Source organism: Notolepis coatsorum, assembly GCF_963971535.1.
Source record: "Notolepis coatsorum genome assembly, chromosome: 1".
In the NCBI taxonomy this organism is placed as follows: domain Eukaryota; kingdom Metazoa; phylum Chordata; class Actinopteri; order Aulopiformes; family Paralepididae; genus Notolepis; species Notolepis coatsorum.
The window spans coordinates 30,952,340-30,980,135 of record NC_140165.1 but is presented as its reverse complement, the minus strand read 5'-3'; the positions used below and the strand labels follow the sequence as shown (position 1 = coordinate 30,980,135).

Sequence of the window (27,796 nt, the reverse complement as noted above, 5' to 3'; positions counted from 1 at the left end):
CTAGAACATCGTCCGGACATGTGCGAAGCAGGAGGCCCTGGAAAAAACCGAGGATGATGACCCGGAGAACTGGGACCGGGAGTCCGAGGAACGAACCTAGGAGGGGCATAGCAGCCAGGGGGGTTGAAAACGGGTGCAGAGGCCCGGAGAGGGGGGGTGGGGATGGGGACAGAAGCCCGGAGAGGGGGGGTGGGGATGGGAACAGAGGCCTGGAGAGGGGGGCTGGACCCGGGGACAGAGGCCTGACGAGGGGGGGTGGGGACGGGGACAGAGGCGTGGAGAGGGGGGCTGGACCCAGGGACAGAGGCCCGACGAGGGGGGGTGGGGACGGGAACAGAGGCCCGGAGAGAGGAGGCGGGGAGAGAAACAGGGGGCCGGTCAGGGAACCTGGAGCCAAGGGGCGAGGGTAAGGACCCCGGAGCAGGATCCCGGATGAGGGACCCTCCCGTCGCTGGACTAGGAACCGGATCGGGAGAGGTGCGACGGCGACGGAGGTGCGACGGCGACGGAGGTGCGACGGCGATGGAGGTGCGACGGCGACGACCCCCGGAATAGGATCCAGCGCAGACCACGGCGCAGACCACGGCGAGGACCAGGGCACCGATCACGGCATAGGGCTGGACCAGACGGGGAGCCAGGACCAGTCGAGGAGCCAGGACCAGACAGGGCGCCAAGACCAGTCGAGGAAGAGCCAGGATCAGACAAGAAGCCAGGATCAGTTGGGGAGCACCTGAGCTGGGCATCCTGCCTCCTCTGGCCCCCTGCCGGGGAGCACCTGGGCTGGGCGTCCTGCCTCCTCTGGTCCCCTGCCGGGGAGCACCTGGGCTGGGCGTCCTGCCTCCTCTGGCCCCCTGCCGGGGAGCACCTGGGCTGGGCGTCCTGCCTCCTCTGGCCCCCTGCCTGGGAGCACCTGGGCTGGGCGTCCTGCCTCCTCTGGCCCCCTGCCGGGGAGCACCTGGGCTGGGCAGAGCGTGGAGACTGGACCGGTCTCGGCGGCGAGACGTGGCGTAGGGGCTGGAGAAGGAACAGTAACAGCCGGAGTTGCCCTAGCAGGAACCAGGCTGGCAGTGAAGGTTTGGTTAGCTGCCTGTGCAGTGCTCTGTACCTGCACTGTGCTACCCGCAAGGGCTACGCTAGCCGGGGCTAAGGAAATAGCTACCGGAGCTACACTAGTGGCAGGAGCCAAACTAGCTGTAGGGCCAACGCTAGCTGTCTGGGTTGTGCTAGCTGTGGGAATTTAATTTCTGCTAGCTGCAGGAGCTATGCTATCTATCAGACGGGGCGCCAAGACCAGTCGAGGAGGAGCCAGGATCAGACGAGAAGCCAGGACCAGTTGAGGAGCCGGGACCCGGCTTAACAGCCGGACCAGGTGTAGAGGCTGGGCAGAGGCGTCCTGCCTCCTCTGGCCCCCTGCTGGGGAGAACCTGGGCTGGGCGTCCTGCCTCCTCTGGCCCCCTGCCAGAGGAGGGGGCCAGAGGCTATAAGCTAGCAGCTCCGGTCATAATAACCCTTTTAGACTTGCTAGCCTTCGGAGGCTGACTAGCTGCACATGCTACGCTAGCCATAGAAACAGTAATAGCAGTATTCTTATTTCTGTCTTATTTCTTCTTATTTCTTATTTCTGTCTAATATTACGTCAAGGGTCAACATTTTAGTTAGCTAGACTAGATAGGTATCCAGTCTCTCGAACAGACCATGTTGAATCAGAGAAAACCCGAACAGCGGGTATATTTATTAGGAAAAGGGAGAATACGGTAACCAGATTATCAGACAGTCCAGGGAGTAGGCGCATAGATTTCCTTTTTCATTTCAACCTTTATTTAAAATCGTAAGCTTCTGAAGTTTCCCTCATTTACAGAAACGACGATTGTACAATGTAAACAGTACATAATACAAGCAATATTCACAAAAATATCAGCTAAAACAGTTACAGGTCTGAACACAATGGTCTGAAATCATACGTTTAAACATACCAAGGGAAGGGAGAACCTCCAATTTCAGAGAGAGTTGGAGGACATTCCATGAGTTAGAGGCATCAAAGGAAAAAGCTGACTTCCCTAGATCAGAACAAACTTGAGGGACCCTTCTTCTTCTGGCGTGTGTCTTTAGAAAAATGTCATCAATGACAAAACTGAGGAAAACAAAAATAAACCATGTGAACTTTGGAAATTACTCAATAATCAACTAGGCTGCAGTAAAAAACTTAAAACCAGGTTCTCAAACATAAACATAAAGACGGACAACACGCTCATCACAGACAAACTGGATGTAGCCAATTACTTAAACACTTTCTTCACAAACATAGCCACAACACTGGTAAACAAACTACCCTCCCACTCAGGGCAGTATGGGGTAGAACACATCCCACTCCACTGACACATGCCTTCTCTATTTGAACGACCACATCAAGCAAGAGGTGGACGCGGGTAAATACTGCGGCATGGTCATGCTAGACCTACAAAAGGCCTTCGACACTGTCAATCACACCATTCTGATTGACAAGCTAAAAGCAATTGGTTTTGATAGTTTATCAGTGAGCTGGATACAATCCTACCTGGAGGGGAGAGAACAGATGGTGGAGGTAAACGGTACCCTATCCCCCCCCCTCACAGTGAACTGTGGTGTTCCACAAGGAAGCATACTAGGACCACTACTGTTCCTAATTTATGCAAATGACATGTCGTCAGCTTGTGACTGCAACTTGTTCCTGTTTGCGGACGACTCAGCCCTGCTGGTCTCTGACAAGAACAAGTTACAGGTTGAAAAAACCCTCAGCTCGGAACTAGGCAAAATCTGCATATGGCTCGCCGACAACAAACTATCATTACACATGGGCAAAACAGAGTCCATTCTCTTCGGTTCAAATAACAAACTCAGCAAGACCGACGGCTTCTCAGTTACAGTGGGTGACAATATTGTCACAAGGAAAGATGAAATTACCTACCTGGGTTCCATCCTAGAGGCTAATCTTTCCTGTGACAAAATGGCATCCAATGTAATAAAAAAAGTCAATCAACGAACTCGATTCTTGTACCGGATCTCCTCCCTGGTAAACAAGAATAACCTGAAGACTCTGGCAGGAGCACTCATTCAAGGGTACTACGACTATGCTTGCACCTCATGGTACCAAAGCACCTCAAAGGCACTAAAAACCAAATTACAAACATCTCAAAACAAACTAGTCAGACTACTGCTTGACCTGACTCCTAGAACCCACCTCACCCCTGCACACTTTGCCAACCTAGGATGGCTTAGAGTAGACGACAGAGTACAGCAACTTGCAATGGGCTTGGTCTACAAGATACACTACACGACCAAGGTGTGGGACAAAGTGAGACTATAGCCTCCAATCAAATACCATGTATGTAGATATTATAATTACTATGTTTATATTAGCGCTGACCCCTATTAGTCGAATAGTCGATTAATCGGTCGAAAGGAGCCGTAGTTGACTGCCAACCTCTTAGTCAAATACAAAAAAAATTTAAAAAATTAAAAATAATTATACATTTGTTTTCATTCTTTCCAAAAGAAAAGAGGCCTAGAAGCGTGGCTAACGCTAATGGCACGCATACCAGAGGCTAACTGCCTAAGAAAACAGGCACAGAGGCACTGAAAGAGGATTTCACCCATCTATATGATTATGCATGTACGTACTGGTAGGCCCTATAGTGGTGTTACAGTGGAAAGTAAACACAGGCTACAAACCAGCCAAAATAAGACCATACGATTGGTCCTAAATCTGCTACCTCGAACCCATATTGAGCCATGTCACTTCAATGAGGTGGGATGGCTCCCTGTGGAGCAAAGGGTCTCCTTTCTGAAACTGGGACATATAAATCTTCTTAACCCTTTCTTTGTGATTTATTGTATTCTTCTTGGGACCATGTTGGAAACAAGTCGACAGACTTTCACATGTTATCCTTGTACCCCTTGTTTTTATACTATTGTATAAATTGTATGTACTAAATAAAAATCAAATCAAATCAAATCTAATGAACACACTAGACTAGACAAATATCAAGATGTATCCATCAGTGGACAAATTGCATGCTTTTGCAGAGGACAAGAAGCCTTCAGTCGACTCCTTCAGACATTAAGCACCCCCCACAGCCCAAATGGAATGATACAAAAAAATAAACAAAAAATATATATATATTATATATATTTTTTTTTATAGTCGACTAATAATAAATTTCGGCCAATCATAGTCGACTATCCAAATCCTTAGTTGGGGACAGTCCTAGTTTATATAGTGGATCATACAAATACAAACACAATAGATGTTTTGGAACTTTTGATATGTATTGCTCCTCAACAGGCCACAACTGGGCAACATTAAATTATGCTTGTTAAGCAATATACCAAAAATAAATAACAAATATATACTGATTGATTGATTGATTGATTGATTGATTGATTGATTGAAAACTTTATTAACAGATTGCAGAATGGGTACAATACAGTACGGCTCAATACACACAATTGTTAAGGGGATGCAGACCAGAGAAAGACTTTCGTCTTGTTTACATCAGGGTCCCCCATTTTCAATTCATAATGACATTTATGACATACACAACATACATACATACATATAAGAATCTAATCTAATCATCTAAACTAATCTAATCATGACATTTAAGACATACATGACATACAGATATACACTCTTTGTAGTGCAAATAAAACAAAAAAACAAATGTCCACAATGCTATTCGCAAGAATAGTAATCTCAATCTCTCTCCATCAGAGCTCTCTCTCTTCCGGTAAACTAGAGCAACGGCATCACTGACAGCAGCGCTGTGCTCCAATAGGAAGGCATTCGCATGCATAAATGAATAAATTTCCAAACGCAGTATAGTATCATTTCGAAACTCTACTACTAATACCAGTATACCGTGCAACCCTACTTTGGATAAATGCAGTCCATTCATAACTGCTGCCTGGTGACACACACTTAACATTACCTTCACATGTTACTGTACATGTTATAACTGCTGCCTGGTGACACACACTTAACATTCCCTTCACATGTTACTGTACATGTTATAACTGCTGCCTGGTGACACACACTTAACATTCCCTTCACATGTTACTGTACATGTTATAACTGCTGCCTGGTGACACACACTTAACATTCCCTTCACATGTTACTGTACATGTTCTAACTGCTGCCTGGTGACACACACTTAACATTCCATTCACATGTTACTGTACATGTTCTAACTGCTGCCTGGTGACACACACTTAACATTCCCTTCACATGTTCCTGTACATGTTCTCATGTTTTCATGTTAAGGACCCCACATTGAGAGTTAATAGGCCACCCTGGAGGTCCCCAGACCACACTTTGAGAGCCACTGTCCTTGAAAACCTTGATTTGATCAAACCAACACACTGATTGTGATTTATTCACAGAAAGGAAGAATACGGAAGTGACAATTCTATACTGTATACTGTACATATTATTTACACAAACTATGTTCAGTGTATGCATTGGCATGTGTGTGTATGTGCATGTATGTGCGTTTGCATGTGTGTGTGTGCGTGCATGTGTTTGCCGTCTTTTGTGTATTTGCTTATGTGTGTATATGTATATTGATGTTTACTATGCAATCATTGTCTTACTGTACCATGTGCTTGCATGTACTGTATGTGTGTGTGTGTGTGTGTGTGTGTGTGTGTGTGTGTGTGTGTGTGTGTGTGTGTGTGTGTGTGTGTGTGTGTGTGTGTGTGTGTGTGTGTGTGTGTGTGTGTGTGTGTGTTGTCAGGTGTCCAGTATCTGTCAGTGAGGAGAGATAGTAGCCTCCATATAGAGAGAGTGATCTGCAATCTGCTTGGGTTGGAGGTGCAATTCCTAACAGGCTCAACCATATGGATAAAAGTACTCATATTATGTGCATTACAAGAACCAACAAAAAATGGAGTAGGGACCGCACTCGAGGAAAATCGTTGTTTTTATTTTAATATGCACAAGTTGTATAACGCACAAAACGTTTTCAGCCATCCGGCCTTCATCAGTGTGCAATGATAGTTGTGACAAACAAACCTTAACTAGGCTGTACTTGACAACATGCAGGTGGGAACAATCGGCAATCAGCAAACAGGCTAGGTTGACGTCATGATCAGTAATTAGCAGGGCTAGATTGACAGGTAGATATCATCACTGTATCACATGAATGCGTATAATGGCTATGTATGAAACAACACATATTACAATACAATATTTACAAATCTGTATGGAACAAAAAAACAGTACATTGGGGGTAGCAGGTTGTTAGACCGTTCATTAATCAGTGTACTAGTTTTTGTTTATACAGTAGACAACTTAGGATAGCTTTCAAAAGGAATGGAGCCAAATTGAACTCTTCATTCATCCCAGATGGATATATAGATTTGAGCCGATGAATTCATACACATTCCCGTTGTAAAAGAAGTTGTTCATGGTTACCACCCCTTCTATTAAGAAAAACCATCTCTAGACCTATGCACTTGAGGTCATTGATTTTATGATCCATTTAGTTAAAATGTCGTGATTTTATTGATTGTCGATTACACATTACACGAACCAAAAACAGATATTGTCGGAATTACTAGAAGAAAGAAACATCACCACCTTTGGCTGATAGTAATTTATTCATTTATTAGGATTTATTTTGGACTGGTCTAATAAATGTTTTAGTTTCTTAGATGGATCCCCCCGCTGCCTCTTCCTCCTCCTCCAGGGGTCACTTCAGGGCGCCACGGGGAGCAGCGTACTGGCTCATGTTAGGCAGGCCATGCATTATGCAGCAGCTTAGGCCTCTGCGGCGGATCTCCATGTCCTTGGCTACAGTCCACTTGTCGCTGCTCTGGTCGTAGTGCTCCACGTTGGCGATGGAGGTGAAGCGATTGGAGCGTCCTCCGGCCACGAAGAGCAGGCCGTCCAGCACCCCGATGCCAAAGTCGCTGCGGGGGGTGAGCATGATGGGCAGAGCACACCAGGAGTCAGTCAAGGGGCTGTAGGCCTCCGCGCTACGCAGGTGGTTTACACCGTCAGACCCTCCCACCTGAGGACAGGACACATGAGAGGAATGTTTTAGTGTGTGGTTAAGGCAGGCAGGCATTCCACTTAGGGAAATGAGGGCACCACAGCAGCATTGCAAGTCAAATGATACATATCTATAAAGATATCTAGTATAAAGCATTTGTCTCCGTGTGCACCTACCACATAGACTTGTCCTCCGTATGCAGCGACTCCCACTCCTCTACGCCTGCTGCTCATGGGGGCGATCAGAGTCCACTGGTTGGTGTCTGGGCTGTAGCACTCAGCTGTGAGCAGACACCCCCTCCCGTTGAAGCCACCACAGATGTAAACCTGTAATAAGAAAGAATATTCTAATTTAGTTTATATATTCCATTTTATTTCATTCTACTTTAATTGTCTGTTAATGTATTTTCTTTTATCCACTTTTTCTCCCCATTTTTCTATTTTTTCTCCCATCCCAATTTCGTATATTTCCAATTCTTCCATCCCGTCTTGAACATTGCTAGACTATGCCTCCCACTGGTCGGCTGTAGTGAGGATAGGAGCCTTGCATCACGTGTCCCCTCCGGTACACAAGGAGGCAGCCTGTCGCATCTTTTCACCGCAGCAGCTCGAACTCTCAGTGGCGAGGAGTAACACGTGGGAGGCTCACGATGCCCCCGATACTTCCTGTTTCCGCCGCACCGGCGTCACCCAACCGACCTGTAGGAGTCGCTGTCCACAACATCCAATCCCCACCCACCGGCTTTCCCACCCTCTAACACTGCCAATTGTGTTAGTATGACGGCCGGCCAAGCCGGTAGCAACGCAGAGAGCTGGGCTCGATACCAGCATATCCTGCGTTAGTGGCGAGCGCCTTGCCCACTGCGCCACTCAGCCGCCAATTGTCTGTTAATGTTGATGTACCAAAGGACCAAGACAAATTCCTTGTATGTGCAAGCTTACTTGGCAATAAAGACATTTATGATTTCTGATTCTGAATGATACCAATCGCTTATTTTTTAATGTGAACGTTCCTTGGGTTCATCTACCACCTTGTGTCCCTCAGTTCCACCCACCTTGCCATGGAGGGTTGCTGCGCCGGCTTTGCTCCTGTGCTCCAGCATGGATGAGATCACTGTCCACTGGTTGGTTTCAGGCTCGTAGCGCTCGGCGCTGTTCAGTCTCACGTATCCGTCGAACCCTCCCATGGCGTAGATACAGCCGTCCAACGCGACCACACTGACGTAACATCGGCGTGAGTGCATGGGAGCCGCCTGCAGCCAGCTGCGAGTGACGGGGTTGAACCTGCGCACACTGCTGAGATACTCTTCGTCCAAGCCACCGACACAGTAGACCAGACCGTGGAGATAAGCGGTGTCATGGTAGGCCCGGGGACTCTCCGCCTCAAGGCTCACGTCCATCCATCCACCGGCTCGGATATCGTAAGCCTCCATGGCATTGGTCGAGCTGCCGCGACTCCAGCCTCCGATGGCCAATAGGACCTCCTGGGGCAGGCGTGGGCGGGTCAGGGGGTCTGGGAGCCTGTCGGAGCCAGGGGAGTTCAGGGCGCTGAGGATGAGGGCCCTGCAGTCGTGGCTGTCCCTCACCACAGGGTTGTTCTGGACGTTGTTCAGGAAGTAGTCAGGCCTCATCAAGCCCATGCGAACCTGGGAAGAGACAAGCAGATAGCGGGTACAACTTAGACAGCAGTTGTAGACGGTTTTACTGGAATTCTGTTGCTAGGGAACAGTTTGGACCCAAAATGTAATGTTTGAGAACCACTGTACTAGGGATCCTAGTGTTGTTTTAATGTAATTTCATATTTCAACCTTTATTTAAAATCGTAAGCATCTGAGGTTTCCCTCATTTACAGAAACAACTATTGTACAGTACATAATAAAAACAATATTCAAAGAAATTTAAACACCAAAATAAAAGACTTTTCAAAATAATTTAAAAAGATCAACTAAAACAGTTACAGGTAGTCACACAATGGTCTGAAATCATACGTTTAAACATTCCAAGGGAAGGGAGAACCTCCAATCTCAGTGTGAGTTGAAGGAGATTCCATGAGTTAGAGGCATCAAAGGAAAAGGCTGACTTCCCTAGCTCAGAACAAATTTGAGGAACCCTAAGAACCATCCAGTCATTCGATCGAGTTGAATAGGTTCCAATATTCCAATCTAACAGTGAGGAGATATAAACAGGTTGTTTACCAATAAGGGCTTTAAAAATAAATAAATACCAGTGTTTGTTGCGCCTTTCTGCAAGAGAATGCCAACCCACCCTATCATACAGGACACAGTGGTGAGTATCATATCTGTCACCAGTTATAAATCTGATAGCTGAGTGATATGCAGAATCCAGAGGTTTAAGAGTTGATGCCGCAGCATGCCTATAAATTACATCACCATAGTCCAAAACTGACAAGAAGACTGATTCAACTATTCTTTTTCTACTAAATAGAGGAACATTGGATTGGTTTCTGTACAGGAAACAGCAGTTTAGAGGCAAGATTGTCCACATGGAACTTAAATGTTAATTTCTCGTCAAGCCACAAGCCAAGATATTTATACTCATGACTCTCTCTATACAAGAGCTACTGACAGTAGATATCCTTACATCATCAAAGTTAATATTCCTTGCTCTTGAAAACTAAGACATAAACTTTGTCTTACTAGCATTAAGAACCAATTTAAGACTAGTAAGGGCATCCTGTAGAGCAGGGGTCAGCAACCTTTTTGACATGGAGTGCCTGTTTGAAATATAGTTGTAACTAGTATGCCTCAACAATATTCCATGCATCGTAAATTTTTTTCTCATAATCAGGTCTTTTTAATGTTATTTATTTATTGTTATTGTTATTATTAACTATATTATTATGATGGTTGTATCAACCCTAAATCTGAGTTGGGAGGGGGGGGGGATGCAATGCAGACAAACAGCTGCATACAGTGCGACCATTTCACTCACATTTGCCCATTCATTTTTGGACACATCACACGCCATCGGTGTGTGTACTGTACGTGTGCTGTCATAGCTCCACCTACAGGCCTAATGGAGAACACCAGGAAAACACCAGGATGTGAATGGAGGGTGAATGTGAGGTATATCGTGTAAATACATTTTGATTGATCGCAAGACTACACTGTAAAAAAATTAATAATGATAAGTTAACCAGAACTTAAAAATATTGAGTTCAGTTACTGTGCATTAAGGTTTTCTGTCACGCCCCCGGTCCTAAGGGACCGGTCATTGGACTTGCAGCACCTCTCATGAACATTACACCACTGCATTTGTGTTTATCTATGTTTATTAATTTGTTATCTGTTGTGCTCACTTGTTTGTTGTCTGTGTATCTGTTGTGCCCCATTGTCTAGTCTAGTGTATTCTCCCCCTGTTTGTATCTATGTGTTATTTAGTCTCCTCATGTTTCAGTATGTTACCCCAGGCTGTTCAGTCTTTCCCACACAGCTGGGTCTTGTTTCCAATCACCCTCATGTGTCAATTAGTCTGTGTATATAGTGTTGCTGGCCCTGCTCTCCTGGGCTCGGCCATTGTTCATGTTACCCTCGTCCTGCCTGTTGTCAACCTTTTGTTTCTTCGTTCTTATCAGTGAGTCAGTTTTGTATTGTTTGCCACGTTAAAGTAAAGTGCTTTTTACTTTCATCCACGACTCGTGCTTCATCTGTTTTCCTCCTGCACTACCTCTCCTCGTGTTAAATCTGCATACCGGGTTCTACTTCTCTCTACCATTGACATGCCAGCGAAACGCTCCAGGAATCGTAACAGAGACTGTCACGCCCCCGGTCCTAAGGGACCGGTCATTGGACTTGCAGCACCTCTCATGAACATTACACCACTGCATTTGTGTTTATCTATGTTTATTAATTTGTTATCTGTTGTGCTCACTTGTTTGTTGTCTGTGTATCTGTTGTGCCCCATTGTCTAGTCTAGTGTATTCTCCCCCTGTTTGTATCTATGTGTTATTTAGTCTCCTCATGTTTCAGTATGTTACCCCAGGCTGTTCAGTCTTTCCCACACAGCTGGGTCTTGTTTCCAATCACCCTCATGTGTCAATTAGTCTGTGTATATAGTGTTGCTGGCCCTGCTCTCCTGGGCTCGGTCATTGTTCATGTTACCCTCGTCCTGCCTGTTGTCAACCTTTTGTTTCTTCGTTCTTATCAGTGAGTCAGTTTTGTATTGTTTGCCACGTTAAAGTAAAGTGCTTTTTACTTTCATCCACGACTCGTGCTTCATCTGTTTTCCTCCTGCACTACCTCTCCTCGTGTTAAATCTGCATACCGGGTTCTACTTCTCTCTACCATTGACATGCCAGCGAAACGCTCCAGGAATCGCAACAGAATGACCGAGCCACACCTGAACCCGGCAGAGAGGAGAGACGGAGCGAGCTTCGCGCTCGGGATCCTGGGCGCTTCGGTCCTGCGTGCCGACCAGGCGACTGCTCGGGATCTGGCACCATGGGACGCAGTGGCCGGACCAGCGGCGCTGATGACAATGGGTGCTTGCGCCGCGGTCACTGCTGTGCTGGATCCCTGGGTGGGGAGTCGCCTGGTCCGCAGGGGAGCGTCGGGGAAGGGGCGCGGATCCCGACGCCACAGCCCCAGGGGAGGGGGTTCCCAGGACTGCAGGTCTTCCTCGCCAGCCTGGTCGAGGTCTCCGCCGCCCTGGGAGGTTCCGGAGGATGAGATACCACCATGGCAGACCTGGAGGACGACGCCGAATTCCGCTGCCGGAGGGACCCCGGTTGGGGGTCCTGCACCGCGTCCTGCCGCCAGGGAGCCTCCGGTTCGGGGTTCGGCGGTGGGTCTCGCCGCAGAGGAGACCCCAGCCCCAGGTCCTACTCCGGAGCCGTTGCCTTCACCCTCCATCCTTCCCTGCTCCAGCCCTCCTCGTCAGTCCCCTCCCCCCGACCCAGTTCCCAGGAGCCCCGTTCCTCGACCCCCCTTCCTCCCCCCGCACCTCTGCGCCGACGCTGCTACCCTCCCTCCCACCCTTCCCGTTCCCGGGGGGCCTGCTAGGCCGAGCCCCGTCCCTCGTCTACCCTTCCTCCCTCTGCACCTCTTCGCCGGTGCTGCTCCCACCCTTCCCGTTCCCGGGGGGCCTGCTAGGTCGCCTGGGAGTCAACCTTTGAGGGCGGGGTACTGTCACGCCCCCGGTCCTAAGGGACCGGTCATTGGACTTGCAGCACCTCTCATGAACATTACACCACTGCATTTGTGTTTATCTATGTTTATTAATTTGTTATCTGTTGTGCTCACTTGTTTGTTGTCTGTGTATCTGTTGTGCCCCATTGTCTAGTCTAGTGTATTCTCCCCCTGTTTGTATCTATGTGTTATTTAGTCTCCTCATGTTTCAGTATGTTACCCCAGGCTGTTCAGTCTTTCCCACACAGCTGGGTCTTGTTTCCAATCACCCTCATGTGTCAATTAGTCTGTGTATATAGTGTTGCTGGCCCTGCTCTCCTGGGCTCGGTCATTGTTCATGTTACCCTCGTCCTGCCTGTTGTCAACCTTTTGTTTCTTCGTTCTTATCAGTGAGTCAGTTTTGTATTGTTTGCCACGTTAAAGTAAAGTGCTTTTTACTTTCATCCACGACTCGTGCTTCATCTGTTTTCCTCCTGCACTACCTCTCCTCGTGTTAAATCTGCATACCGGGTTCTACTTCTCTCTACCATTGACATGCCAGCGAAACGCTCCAGGAATCGTAACAGTTTTCAGTTTTCAATCCATAATAAGTTAACAGAAAAATAAGTACACAACCACATTATTTCAACCTAATAAAACTATGTTTATTGTCATTGTTTTAAGAACACAAGTTGACTTGGTAATACTCACATTTTGAGTAAAATAAATGGCTTTTAACATGTGTTGATTAATCCCACTGGTCACAATGGTGACCGTAATAATGTTTTTGTTATAAGGCTCTGCAAATGTTACTGAATGATGTAGCAATGTATTTCCAGCTAAATTGAAATAACAAACAAATAAAGGGTCTCAATTAAATATGTGGTAGTAAAAATAACCTGTGGGAGGATTTCAACAAGATAAATGCGACAACAGTGCAAAATATTTCACTATAATATTTCAAAAAAAAAGAAAAAAAAAATTGTTATTTTTTTTTATGCTGCCCCCTGTGCCTATGAAAATGCCCCCCCCCCGCGTGCCTAGGGTTGCCTACCCATGCTGTAGAGCATAAAAGGAAAGTTGCGATTTCTCAATGGCCAACTGTACAGAGTCTGCAATACAGTACACAATTGTGTCATCAGCATACAAATGGGAATGACATCCATACAAAGAAGAAACAAAATCATTAATATAAATTGTAAAAAGGACAGGACCCAAAACTGAACCTTGTGGCACACCTTTAGTCATGGCCAAGAATTCAGATTGTGCTTGACCTAACTTCACACATTGCCGCCTAGAAGATAGATAATCCTGAAACCAGACACAGGCATTATCATCCAACCCAATGTTAGATAGTTTAGAAGTAAGTAGTGATCAACTGTATCAAATGCTTTTGATAAATCAACAAAGAGGGCAGCACAATGTTTCTTCTTATCTAATGCTGAAATAATGTCATTTGTAACCAAAGTGATGGCTGATGTTGTACTATGTTTGGCTCTAAAACCAGATTGTTGAGAACTAAGTATGGAGTTAATTGAAAAGTAAAATTTGCTTACTAGTGTTTCCAAGACTTTAGCTAGGCAAGGTAGCCTGGAGATAGGACGATAATTATCTAAGTTATCCCTATCACTAGGGGTGGGCAATATATTGAGTATACTCGATGTATCGCGGATTGTTCTACCCGAGATGTAGTACTGTACTATATCGCAAACATCGAGAATTAGTTTATATGGCGCCGCCCGCGGCCGAGAGACACTCGCAGTGCTTTCCTCGAGAAGGGACGGCGGAGCTATAGGCTAACGTTAGTGTACTGGTCCCGAGTGTAGCAGGGACGGCGGAGCTATAGGCTAACGTTAGTGTAGTCAGGGCTGTACAGTGCGATATAATGTTGCGGTTGTAATTTCATTAGACAGACCAGCGCGGACCTTTAATAACATGCAATTTAATTGACACGAGCAATGAGCTAACGGTAGCTGCTAACCAAGGTATCCATTAGGATTATGCTAAGCTAACTAGCGATAGCTGCTAACCCTGGAAAACGGTCAAAGTGGACTCCACAAGACTAGTTCCATTCGTGAGGAAAGGGGGTGGGTTATATTGACAACGCTTGACAACAGAAGTTTAAACATAACTTCATATTTATTGGTTATTCGTTTCTGTATATCATCCAATTTCCATCTCCGTGTGTCTACATCTCCATCTCTTCCTGTTTACATTCGAGTGTGACGTCATCACCTACGGCAGCTTAGACGATCAAAACGCGAACCTAGAACAAAACCTGAGGGGGGGGGCTGGCTCTCTTGTTCATTCTCGCCCCCTCTCTCTCTCTCTCGCTCTCTCTCTACATTCAGTAGCCAAACATTACAGACAGTATAAATACTAACTGGATAGTTGATGATATAAACATTTAATTTCATTATCTGAAATATTCTAAAATCATTAAGTCTGCTATAAGCCATTATACCTTTGTGTGTGATTGTGTGTGATTATTAAAAAAAAAAAAAAAAAAAAAAAAAATCTAACCCCGACTAACCTTACTGTCATGCACTTGTCCTAATAAACTAACCTACACTGTAACACGCAACACTTTGATGAACATTGTTACTCAGCTGATAGAGTTATACCCTTCTTGCTGTCTTGTCGCACAGAACTTGTAAGTCGCTTTGGATAAAAGCGTCAGCTAAATGACTAAATGTAAATGTAAATATATATGTGTGTGTGTTTGGCTAAAGTGGATAGAAAACACAGTACTGTGTAAAAGTCTTAGGCACCCAAGAGTTTTTATATAAATTGTCTTAGATGTAAAAAAAAAATTTATTAGTGTGTCAGTAGACTACTCTTACTACATTTTCATTAAATAATTTTTTAAAGCATCTTCATGGTTTAATAATGCAAACATATGTTGCAGGGACTTATTATAATCATCATATTGGTGTGACTGTATGCATCAAAGGGTTAAATCAAGCATTTTTAAGTGCTTTAGAGGAAATGTCAAAATATCGCGATATATATCGTGTATCGCGATATGGCCAAAAAATATCGCGATATCATTTAGAGGCCATATCGCCCAGCCCTACCTATCACCTCCCTTATGTAAAGGAATCACCCATGCAGATTTCCAAACTAGAGGAAATCTACTTGATGAGATAGAGAGATTAAAAATATAAGTCATCTGTTCAGCGATAACTGGTGCAGCCAACTTAATAAAAAAATACTCTAAGTTATCCTCACCTGTAGAACACTTTGCATCGATTTATTGCAAAGCATCAAATACAGCTGACTCAGTGGCGGCTGCTGACCAAATTCTTTGGTGAAGCACAAATTATTATATTATATATTAAATTATATTTTTAAAACATCCCCCACTGTGTGTGTCAGTGGTCAGTGGACACAGATGAAAACATATTAACATTAGGTGACGGCGCACCTGACCAGACACAGATGCAAAAAATGACATATTCGGTGACGGCACACCTGACCAGACAGATGAAAACATATTAGGTGACGCGTGACGGCACACCTAACCAGACACAGATCAAAACATATTAGGTGACAGCTCACCTGACCAGATCAAAACATATTAGGTGACAGCGCACCTGACCAGATCAAAACATATTAGGTGACAGCGCACCTGACCAGATCAAAACATATTAGGTGACAGTGCACCTGATCAGATCAAAACATAATAATAATAATGCAGGACCTGTTGCAGAGGTCTTTATTTGGCATGCAACGACACTCAATGTTTTAGCGGTACACACATCGGTTAGTTTAGCACACACACCGGAACACACACGCATGCATTGTCTCTTTAGAATCGCCGATTAGGTGACAGCGCACCTGACCAGATCAAAACATATTAGGTGAAGGTGACAAGAAAGCCACAGACTCATAAACCGTGTAGCCTTTTTACAACGCATCTGCATTTCCGGGTTCCCGTTTTGCGCTCTGATTGGCCACTGACCTACGCTAGTACGCCCCCCTCGCTATGAGCATAGAGGACGGACGCTGAAATCGAACAGATGTTGGTCATAGTACACTGCCAGAACCCATTTAACGGGGGGGCATATGGTAATTTCGGGGGGGCATACATTCCCTAAATAAAATATAGGCTTCACGAATTTCCCGCAAACCAACACACATTTCAAAACATGAGTGCACACACCCCTTCCTGACATAGAGCGACACGAGCGAGCGACCGAGAAAAAGTTATTAAAATGTATTCGTTTCAATCCTGACCTGCCGGCTGCCGCGAGCGACAGTGAACTGAGCAGCGATGTCGTTCACCCCTCAAATATTCGCTCACTGTGTCTCTAGTTGAGCGATTACGCGGCAGAGTCCCGCCCCTAAACACTTTTTATTGGTTGAGAATCGCAGGCTGCTTTGCCCCCGTGTGCTTCCAGCCCAGGTAACACACACACAGACACACTCGGACACGCGCTGCGTCATATCAGGACAGCGTCGTGCGCGATTTCGTCTCCAATTCGCTCGCTCTTTCTTTCTCACGTCACAAACACACTCGCGTCTCGCGCACACACACACACAAATTAAACAGTATGAAATATAATAATTGCCCATGACGTTTGGAGGGGCACAGTGCGCCATCTGGGGGGGCATGGCCCGCGAATGCCCCCCCATGGCGCCGACACTGTACTACTGGCTATATGGCGCTGGCTACCGTTAGCATTATGTCTACTGTCGTGAACCATTTTAGATCGGGCATGTAGAGGAGTTTGGGGAACGAGTAAAATCATATGCAGGTCCTCTTCTCAAACCTGTGGGGCAAAGCACTGCACACGCATCATGCAAGCTACACGTCGCGGCATGTTGATAGCACAATAGTAGCCCACTCGGTGCATCACAGTCAGTGACTGTGATGCACCGAGTGGGCTACTATTGTGCTAGCAACATGCCGCGACGTGTAGCTTGTTAGCCGGCATGAATGCCCGATTTAAAATGGTTCTCTCCTCGTTGTATACCTTTTTCCTCACAAGTATTCTGCCAGGGAACTTATGGACACGACAATATTTACATTTACATTTACATTTAGTCATTTAGCTGACGCTTTTATCCAAAGCGACTTACAAGTTCTGTACGACAAGACAGCAAGAAGGGTACAACTCTATCAGCTGAGTAACAATGTTCATCAAAGTGTTGCGTGTTACAGTGTAGGTTAGTTTATTAGGACAAGTGCATGACAGTAAGGTTAGTCAGGGTTCGATTTTTTTATTTTTATTTTTTTTATTAATCATTTCAGATAATGGTTGAAGAAGTGAGTCTTTAGTCGACGGCGAAAGATTGGACGGGATTCGGCTGTCCTAACTGGGATGGGTAGTTCATTCCACCATTGTGGGGCAAGGACTGAGAATAGGCGGCTTCTCTTTGATGACCCTCCGGGAGCTTGGATAGGAGTAGGTCTGAGGCGGCCAGAAGATGCAGAGCCTAGGGGTCTTGAGGGTGTGTAGTTAGAGACCATTGACCGGAGGTAGGCGGGAGCGGTTCCCTTTGCCGCACGGTATGCTAGGTCGAGGGCCTTGAAGCGGATACGTGCAGCAATGGGGAGCCAGTGCAGGTCACTAAGAAGTGGGGTGACATGGGCCGACTTCGGTAGGTTTGAGATCAGGCGGGCCGCTGCGTTTTGAATGAGTTGAAGAGGCTTGGTGGCAGTGGCCGGGAGGCCAGCTAGCAGTGCGTTGCAGTAGTCGAGGCGGGAGATGACTGTTGATTGGACGAGGAGTTGGGTGGCTTCTTTTGTCAGGAAGGGGCGTATCCTTCTGACGTTGCTCAGGAGGAATCTGCAGGTTCTGGTTGTCGCTGCGATGTGAGCAGAGAAGTTCAACTGGTCGTCGAGGACAACACCAAGGTTCTTGGCGGTCGGGGACGCGGTCACAGCTGCATTCTCGACTGTGATGGAGAGGTCGGTCAGGGGGGAGGATTTGGCCGGCAGGTGGAGCAATTCTGTTTTGCTTAGGTTCAGTTTGAGGTGGTTGGTCGTCATCCAGGCGGAGATGTCGGACAGACAGGCCAAGATCCGCTCAGAGACGTGGATATCTGAGGGAGGGAAGGAGAGGAAGAGTTGAGTATCATCGGCATAACAATGATATAAGAAGCCATGAGACGTGATAATGTTACCCAGTGATTTAGTGTAGAGGGAGAAGAGAAGGGGTCCTAGGACCGAGCCCTGGGGGACACCTGTCCGGAGGGGGCGGGTGGCCGACAGAGTCCCTCTCCATGACACTTGGTAGGAGCGGTCGTTGAGGTATGATGTCAGCCATGTCAGCGCAGATCCAGCCACTCCCATTCCTGCGAGGGCCGCGAGGAGGATCTGATGGTTGACTGTGTCGAAGGCTGCAGATAGATCTAGGAGAATCAGGACAGAGGAGAGGCCTTTCGCTTTTGCTAAGTGAAGTGCCTCTGTGACCGCAATGAGGGCCGTTTCTGTGGAGTGGCCAGTCCGGAAGCCAGACTGATTGGGGTCTAGGAGGTCAATAGTAGTAGTTATAAGGTGTTTGATCATTGTAACGTTAGTTAGCTCATAGCTATCGTGGTAGCCAGTTTCGACGAATCACGCCACTCAATATTACCCTTGAGTTCATGTTATGGTGGTAATCAACCCTTTTCTCCTCCATCTCCATTAATCATGTCTGTGCAAGTGTACATATATTTTTGTTGGTTCTTGTAATGCACATAATATGAGTACTTTTATCCATATGGTTGAGCCTGTTAGGAATTGCACCTCCAACCCAACCCAAGCAGATTGCAGATCACTCTCTCGGGGAGACCGGGGCACAGTGGCTCAAGGGGCACAGTGAATCAGTGGCTATTTATAGAAACTTGTACATAGGAACGCCTTGATGATGTCATCAGTGTGTGCCTCTGGTTAATTCATAGCTAAAAACGTGCTTAATTTCCAGGCAACACACCTTTGTGAAGAATTGAAAGGTAATCCCTGTTTTGTACCATCAAATGTAAAATTTCGGGTTTCTTTTGTTTTTGTGATTTAGTATAGATCATCTAGGAATAAGAAACCAAGCACATGTTGGTAATTTGAGGGATATTTAATGAAGTTTTATGAGCATGGGTCCTCTCTGCTGCTAATGGCCTTGATTGAAAAAATGTCACATCATTGCACATAGTGCATGCAGGGCACAGTGAATTGGGGCACAGTGGATCAGTTTTTCAAGTAATTCACTGTGCCCCGGTAAAAGGAGGTCGCTTTGTTTGTTGACTAACGGCAATATTAACTCCTCAATTTAACTATTTTTTATTCCAAATATAACTATATATATATATATATATATATATATATATATATATATATTAATTCTCTGCCATATTATTGCATGCTTTGTCTGGTTTCAGAAAAATGGTACGCAAGAGAAAACGATAGGTTATGTAGATAACCTAGTTATATTAGTATTGGCTAAGCGTCCCGCTCTGAGCCTTACGAGATACTCTATATCGCCTGTGATACCTAATGTATCTCCCACGAACAAAAACACATGCACCCCACCTGTATGGGGCCCCGCCCCTTATGGTGGTACCACCCATATAATCATGACTCTGGTCATGACACACCCTTCCTCGCCAAAAACCCGTCCCAGGAAAAGATCCCTCAAGAGGGAACTCAGGGCGCGCAGAGCGGGACGCTTAGCCAATACTAATATAACTAGGTTATCTACATAACCTATCGTTATATTTCGTATATAGCATCGCGTCCCGCTCTGAGCCTTACGAGATAATGGGGAAGAGCGGGCGCGAGACCCGACAGATGTACCCCCTGAGGACCCGTAAGCCCACATCAAGGGGTGCGGGGAGCCCTGTCACCCCACCCTTCCTAACGAAGGGGGGGCGCAGTCAACTCCACCTGAATGCGAACAAGAGGGAGCCAGAACCCCTTGAACACACCGTACAGGCGGAACCACGTGTGACTCAACACACTGCGGCCCATACCCATACACTCCCGCTACCCGACCAAAGGACGGGAAGCAGGAAAGGCCACAGACCCCAGAACCGCCTGGGAGACAGAACCCCCGGTCATGTCCATGAGGTAAAACCTTACAAAGGGGCCCGGTGAGGACCATGAAGCTGCAGCACAGATGTCCTCCACCGAGGCCCCACCCAGGAGAGCGGCAGAGGCAGCCACCCCACGAGTGGAGTGCGCCCTGACGCCCCCAGGGGGATCCTGCCCAGCCAACGTGTAGCAGAGGGCAATACCCTCGCACAACCAATGGGACAGGCGCTGCTTCGACAGTGCCTTACCAGCACGAGCCCCACCGTAACAGACAAAAAGCTGGTCGGTAACCCTGAAGTCCTGAGTACGGCTGAGGTAAAACCCCAAAGCACGGACTGGACATGACAGGTGAAGGCCCGCATCTAACTCACTAGTGTGAGGAGGAGGACGAAAAGCCTGAACCACAATATCCCGGGAGCGGAAGGAACTCCGGATATTCTTAGGCACGAAAGCAGGATTAGGTCGCAGAGTGGCACCGCAATCGGTCCGAAAAGACAGGCACTCTGGACGTACCGAGAGAGCACAGAGCTCACCCACGCGTTTAGCGGAAGTGACAGCCAGTAGGAACGCGGTCTTGAAAGACAGCCGTCCCAACGGCGCCTGCTCGAGCGGCTCAAACGGGGCCAAGGACAACCGACCGAGGACCAATTGAAGATCCCAAGTCGGAGCCAAGGAGCGTTGCACCGGCTTAACGCGTCGAGCGCCAAGCAGGAAACGCTTCACAAGAGGGTGGCTGAACAAGACATCCCCCTCAAATCCCTCATGATAGGAGGATATAGCTGCCGCATATACCCTCACTGTCGAAGCCGACAGACTATCAAGGAGAGACTGGAGATAACCCAGAACAGCATCCAGGGGGCAGGAGACTGGGTCCCAGCCCCCCCCCTTACACCATTCTTGGAACGCACGCCACCTGCCCGCGTAAACCGCGACAGTGGAGGGAGCATGCGCACACCGGATGGTATCAACCACTGCGGGATCCATCCTCTCCAGACTCACCTTCCCACCAGCCACACCACCAGGCGTTGACCCAACACCGGAGGCTGGACAAGCACTCCGTTGTGCTGCGAGAGGGCCGTCGCTGACCACGGAATGACCCAAGGAGGAGCGACCAGAAGCTGGATTAAGACCGGGAACCACACTGACGTGCCCCGGTCCGGCGCGACCAGGATCACCGTCCTGCGCTCCCTCCGTATCCGCTCCAACAGCTGACCCAACAGCTGTACAAGAGGGAAGGCGTACAGAAGACCGGGCGGCCACGGAAAGGTCGAGAAGGCATCCACCCCCAAGGGTGGATGATCCGCTCGACTGAGCGAGAACCACAAGGGGCACTTGTGAGAACGTCGGCACGCAAACAGATCTACCGAGGCCTCCCCGAACCGATCCCAGATCTGTCTGACTATGTCGGGGCGGAGTTCCCACTCGTCGTGACGAGGACCGCCCCGAGACATTATATCCGCCGCCACATTTTCCGTACCAGGAACGTGGAGCGCCCGCAGACTGCGCAGCCTGCGGGATGCCCATAGCAACAGTTCGCGCGCCACCCGGAGCAGGCGGGCGGAACGAGTCCCACCCTGCCTGTTGATATACGCCGCCGCCGTCACATTGTCCGTCCTGATCAAAACATGCTGGCCTACCACCAGGTGGCCGAGCCGTTTGAGGACCAGGAGGACCGCCTTCAACTCCAACACATTGATATGCAGGACAGCTGGGTCGGCATGACCCGTCCAGCTGCCCCCCACTGCGTGGGTCCGAAACGCCCCTCCCCAACCTGTGAGAGAGGCGTCGGTGAAAACCGTGACGTGGGAGCCTCTGCTGCCCATGGGGACCCCAGCGGAGAGGATACCCAGCCTCCCCCAGTGGGCGAGATCCCCCCATATCGACAAAGGAACCGTCAACCGTCTCCCTTTGCCCCACACCGGATCTATTCTCAAAGAGAGAAACCACCTCTGTATCCGCCTCATAAAGAGGAGGCCAAGAGGAACCACCGTGTGGGCCGCCGACATAAGGCCCAGCAGACGCATCACCTGCAGCGCCGTAACCGTCCCTCCCAGACGGAAACCCCCGAGCGCGTGACGGAGATCCCCCCGACGCTGCTCCGAGAGGGTCGCAAGCATGGGCTTCGACCTCAATGTCAAGCCCAAGTACTCCACCTGTTGACTGGGAAGAGGGGTACTCTTCTTCCAATTCACAGCAAAACCCAGGCTGGTGAGGAATTCCACCACCAGTCGAGTATGAGACCTGGCAACCTCCTCCGAACGGCTGAGGAGCAGAATGTCGTCGAGATAGAACAAAACTCGTATCCCCCGACGACGTAAAGGCCCCAGAGCAGCCGCCACGCACTTGGTGAATGTGCGGGGAGCCAGAGAATAACCGAACGGCATTCTGTGGTACTCGTACGCTACGCCCTGAAACAGGAACCGTAGGAACTTCCTGTGAGGAGGGAAAATGGGTATGTGAAAATACGCATCCTTCAGGTCTATGGAGGTGAACCAGTCCCCCCTCCTGACAGCAAGCAGAAGGAGTCGGACGGTCAACATCCTGAATGGTCTCACTACAATCAACCGATTGAACATGGACAGATTCAGTATAGGTCTGACCCCCCCAGTTTTCTTGGGCACCAGAAAATAACGGGAGTAGACGCCTGACATTGCGTCCTCTCTCGGGACCACAACGACGGCCTGCTTCGCCAACAGAGATTGAATCTCGTCGGCCAGGGCTGTCACCGCGCCCGACCCTAACAATAGGGTCGGCACCAAACCTGAGAACGGAGGATGGGGCCGCGCAAACTGCAAAACCAGCCCCACCTCTAACGTTCTCCTCATCCACCGATTCAAGGGACATTCCCGTCGCCATATGTGAATATAATCCCACAGCGCCCCCGCCGTCAACTGACGCTGGGCCGCAAGGAACAGCAGATAATTGGCCCGGTCCCCCCCGTCGTGCAAAGCACCCAAGGGGGGACCCCGACAGAAAGGGCCGGTTTGATACGGGAGGAGCGGTCATCAAACTTGTGGACACACACTCACCCCCTGAACACCCCTCCAGCACACGCTGAGGAGCCGTTCCGCAGCCAGACACGCAAGGCCTGAGGACCCCATGGGCTCCTACACGCCGAAGCCCTGCAGTGATATTGCTACCACTCAAATCACGCCAGCCTCTCCTTTGCAGACCACTGCCGGTTTGACGGGAGTGGGAGGCAACAGCGCGATACCCCGCCTGGCGAGGGCGAAGCCGGGGTAACCCCTGCTGAGCATTCAACAGAAGAGGCACCGAGTCCCCCTGCTGACCACTGAAGCTAGTGGCAGCTGCAACACCAGGTTCCACCCACCCACAACCTGCGGTGTAGGAACCACGCGACGACGGAACATTCTCACGGACAGACCCAGGCTCAGCCATCAACTGGGTGTCAGCCCCTGTCTCCATGAGAAGTGAAGAATGGGGCCGCATACGCTTCAAAGAAGGTTCGCGGCCCGCAGCCAAAGGAGAACGCTCAAAGCCCCGCTTCTGGGGATACCAGAGAGAGGACTGAACGGGGAGCGGGCTGCTCGCGGCAAAATGACGACGGGGTGGTTTACCAACCCCGAAATCACCCAAAATGGCCGATCCCTCGGCCGCCAAGACTGTCGGCCTTGCGAAACCCTGTCGATTCTCCAACCAGGGCACCACTGGCGGGGGAAACATGGCCGCCTGTCGAGGATCTCGCCACAGTCGTTGACGAGACCGTGCTCCCACCCCTGGCTGCACAGCGTGAGGCGGTGTAGGACCCGAATCAAAAACCGCCTGCGCCTCCACAGAACGCCCAAAAAGACTATCTGTGGAAAAAGGAGTCGTGAGGAGAGAAAACCTATCCTCTTCCCCAAGAGGAGACTGCTCCAACCAAAGATGCCTAACAACCAAAGTCGATAGCATCCGAATCCTCCCCGCAGTTATAGCTTGCGACTGAGTCAAGATCTCTATAACACCACAAACATGAATCACGTTCATAGTGTCGGTTGGACTCAAAGACCTACAACCCGACGCCATCTTGGATAGGAAAGTAGCCAGCTGAGCCACAACACTGGCCGCCGCTAAATGCCATCCTGCAGCAGTATACCACTCATTCGTCCATACTGCCACCCTCCGAGCCGACATGCTATCAAGCAACGGCCGGGCGGAACGTCGTTCATCCCCGCCTGGGCACAACAAAGAAGCTACCTGGCTACTTAGCCAAGGTACCCCCGGGCTGCACCCCGTCGTCAGCCCCTTCACCCGCAAAAAAGGTAAATAGAGCTCAGCGAACCCCCCCACACCCACCACCGACTGACCTTCATCAATGAAGGTGGCAAGAGGAGGGAAAAGCGGAATCCCGCGGCGGGGATTATTAGACATTCCAGCGTCAACATCAGCGTTAGCAGAAGAAGCAGCAGTAGCATTAGCATTAGCAGTAGCAGTAGCATTAGCGTCAACAGCATGTTCCAGGATCGCCAAGACATCGCCCACTACAGTGGAACGATCGCCAAGCCGCCCCGGCCCTGGTGCCGAAACATACTCCACAGCACGACCAACACCGACATCGACGCCTACTGACACAGACCTCACCTTTGTACAAGCCGACCCGATAGCCAAACCTTGTACGCTGCCCCTCGGTCCGTCGCCGTCAGCCGAGGAACCACCAGCATAGGTCTGCGTCGTCGAAACAAGCTCCGGAGAATCCAGGGAAACACAATCCTCCGGTAAGCCCTCAACATTATTAATCTTCCTTAATCTTTTCATTCCGCTAGCTCGCATGGTGCATAGCATCCAGTACGCTGGGACGAAAATAGAGGAAGGGTGTGTCATGACCAGAGTCATGATTATATGGGTGGTACCACCATAAGGGGCGGGGCCCCATACAGGTGGGGTGCATGTGTTTTTGTTCGTGGGAGATACATTAGGTATCACAGGCGATATAGAGTATCTCGTAAGGCTCAGAGCGGGACGCGATGCTATATACGAAATATAACTGGACTCCAGAAAAATTGGGAATACCGACAATGAAAAAATGAAAGAGGCCGTCAAGAAAGTACTTGACACGGGACAAAGTATTCGCAATGTTTGTAAAACAGACGATATAAAGTTCTCAACTCTACGTAGATACGTGGAAAAGGCACGAGATGCTGAAAGCAAAGATTCAATGGCATACTCACCAAAGTACAATTGCCGCCAGGTTTTGACGCATGCCGAAGAGACACTTCTGCAGGATTATCTGATCAAAGCATAACAAATTCAGTATGGACTGACGCGAAAACAAGTTTGTGTGCTGGCGTATGAATTTGCTGCTAGAAATGGAAAAACATTCCCAGAATCCTGGAGTACAAATCGTTTGGCTGGCGAAGATTGGTTTTCAGGGTACATGAAGCGCTTCCCGAACCTTTCGCTACGTCGTCCTGAGGCTACCAGTTTATCACGGGCAACAAGTTTTAACAAAAAGAATGTGAAAGATTTCTTTGACAACTTGGAGAAGCTTATGAAGAGACATAAGTTCGGCCCAAATGACATATACAATACAGATGAAACTGGATGCATGACCGTCCAGAAAGTTGGCAACACAAAAGTGATCGCCTGCAAAAATAAGAAGCAAGTTGGGAAGATTACCTCAGGAGAGCGAGGTACTTTGGTAACAATGCTTGGTACAATAAATGCTGCTGGAAATTCCATTGCTCCATTTATGGTATTCCCTCGAGTGCATTTCAAAGATGCAATGATACATGGTGCTCCACCAGGGACTGTTGGAGTTAAGCATTACATCACGCGCAGGAGTGGTTTGTGAACAATAAACCATGCCTAGGGGTGGTCGTTAGACCCCCCTAGGCATGGTTTATTGTTCACAAATCACGACTGCAAGTGGTGTAAAGCTTTTATACAACTGCCAGATTCATCCAACCTTATTTCTATACAATAAACACACATTAATCGAAGATTTATTGAAAAAACCATCCGCCAGAAAAAGTAGTTCCCACAACTACAAAAAAGACAAGTTGCCTCCATGTGGAAGCAGCTTGAAGTGCATCCAACCAAACTAACACATCCAACTGTGTATTATTGGAATGATTGAGAGAAGTTGCCTCATGTGGAAGCAGCTTGAAGTGCATCCAACCAACTAACACATCCAACTGTGTATTATTGGAATGATTGATTGAACATTTTATTACCAGATGCAGAATGGGTACAATACAGTACGGCTCAATACACACAATTGTTAAGGGAATGCAGACCTACTTTCCATAGAACTTCATTCTTAGATGCTTCTATATAAAGTAGGTAAAACAAATTAAAAAGTTTTCTTTGCCCTATAGGAAAAAAACGTTTTCTTCGCCCTATTCTTTTATTTATTTTTTTAAACCTACTGTAGAGGGCCTAAACTTAACCAGTTGGAAACCAAGCGTACAGTAATAAAATTAGCAATCAATCAATCAATCAACTCAATAGGCCATGCTCACTTAGAACAGCGCAGCACCCAGCTCTCTGACTATCCCCCGCGTTGCAGGCAGAGTGTGTGTGTGTGTGTGTGTGTGCGTGTGTGTGCGTGTATGTGTGTGTGCGTGTGTGTGTGTGTGTGTGTGTGGGGGGGGGGGTGTGTGGCGGTGGGTGGAGACTAGAGCGAGCGCTGACAGTCGAAAGGAAAAAGAAATTGAAAAAAAAATTGAAAATTAATCAATCAATCAATCCGCGATTTTTCTTTTGTTACAGAATGATTCAAGACCCATCAATTACATCATCCAACATTGTTTAAACAACTAAGACATTCGCTGTGACAGAATCGCTTGATATTTAGTCGTTTAGTCGCTATCAACATATCCATTTGTAAAGATTATTGTCCACCTTCTTGTGATCCGGCGGAGTGATGTGATGTGGTTCGGTTGTGGGCGGGTCCTGGGCCAGCAGCGTGGAATTGTTGCCAATAAAGACGTGTAAAATGACTGTTTCAGCCAATCAGAATCGAGAAATTTGCATGCCGTTGTATAACTGCCCATAATACAGGATGGATGACTACTGAGAACTTCACAGCATTCATGCGACACTTCATCCAGTCAACCAAGTGTTCCAAGGAGCGTCCAGTTTTGCTAATACTGGATAACCATGACACCCATCTATCGATTGAAACCATTGATCTTGCCAAGGACAACGGTGTGGTTATGCTAACTCTGCCACCACACTGCAGCCACAAAATGCAAACATTGGATCGATCTGTGTACGGACCCTTCAAGGCATTCTTCAACCAGGCAGCAAATGCTTTCATGCTCAACCACCCCGGTCAAGCTATCACAATCCATGATATCGCTCAGATAGTGGGCGATGCTTACCCGTTAGCCTTCACTCCAAAGAATATCACATCCGGTTTTCGAGTATCTGGCATCTATCCATTCAACCCCAATATCTTCAGCGATGATGATTTCCTCAGTTCATATGTAACAGATCGACCTGTTGCAGTAGAATCTGCAGAGCCAATCGCTGAAGTCCCAGAACCACCTCATCCAGCTGAACAGCCTCCACAAAGAGCACCAGAGCTTTCAGACCCAGATCCAGAACCTCCACAACCAGCCAAAGAACTTCATCGACCTGCACCAGAAATTTCACATGAAGCCCCAGATGACACCGCAACAT

The 27,796-nt window shown here is 48.1% G+C and overlaps 1 protein-coding gene across 1 annotated transcript; it reads right to left on the bottom strand.

The window, feature by feature from the left end:
* On the bottom strand, window positions 1-27,796 carry LOC311228726 (uncharacterized protein; the record flags this gene model as incomplete). Its single annotated transcript, XM_084314665.1, has 5 exons — window positions 1-96; window positions 6,834-7,049; window positions 7,208-7,357; window positions 8,086-8,605; window positions 27,606-27,796. The coding sequence occupies 5 exons, from the start codon at window positions 27,794-27,796 to the stop codon at window positions 1-3; spliced, it is 1,173 nt and encodes a 390-aa protein (XP_084170791.1).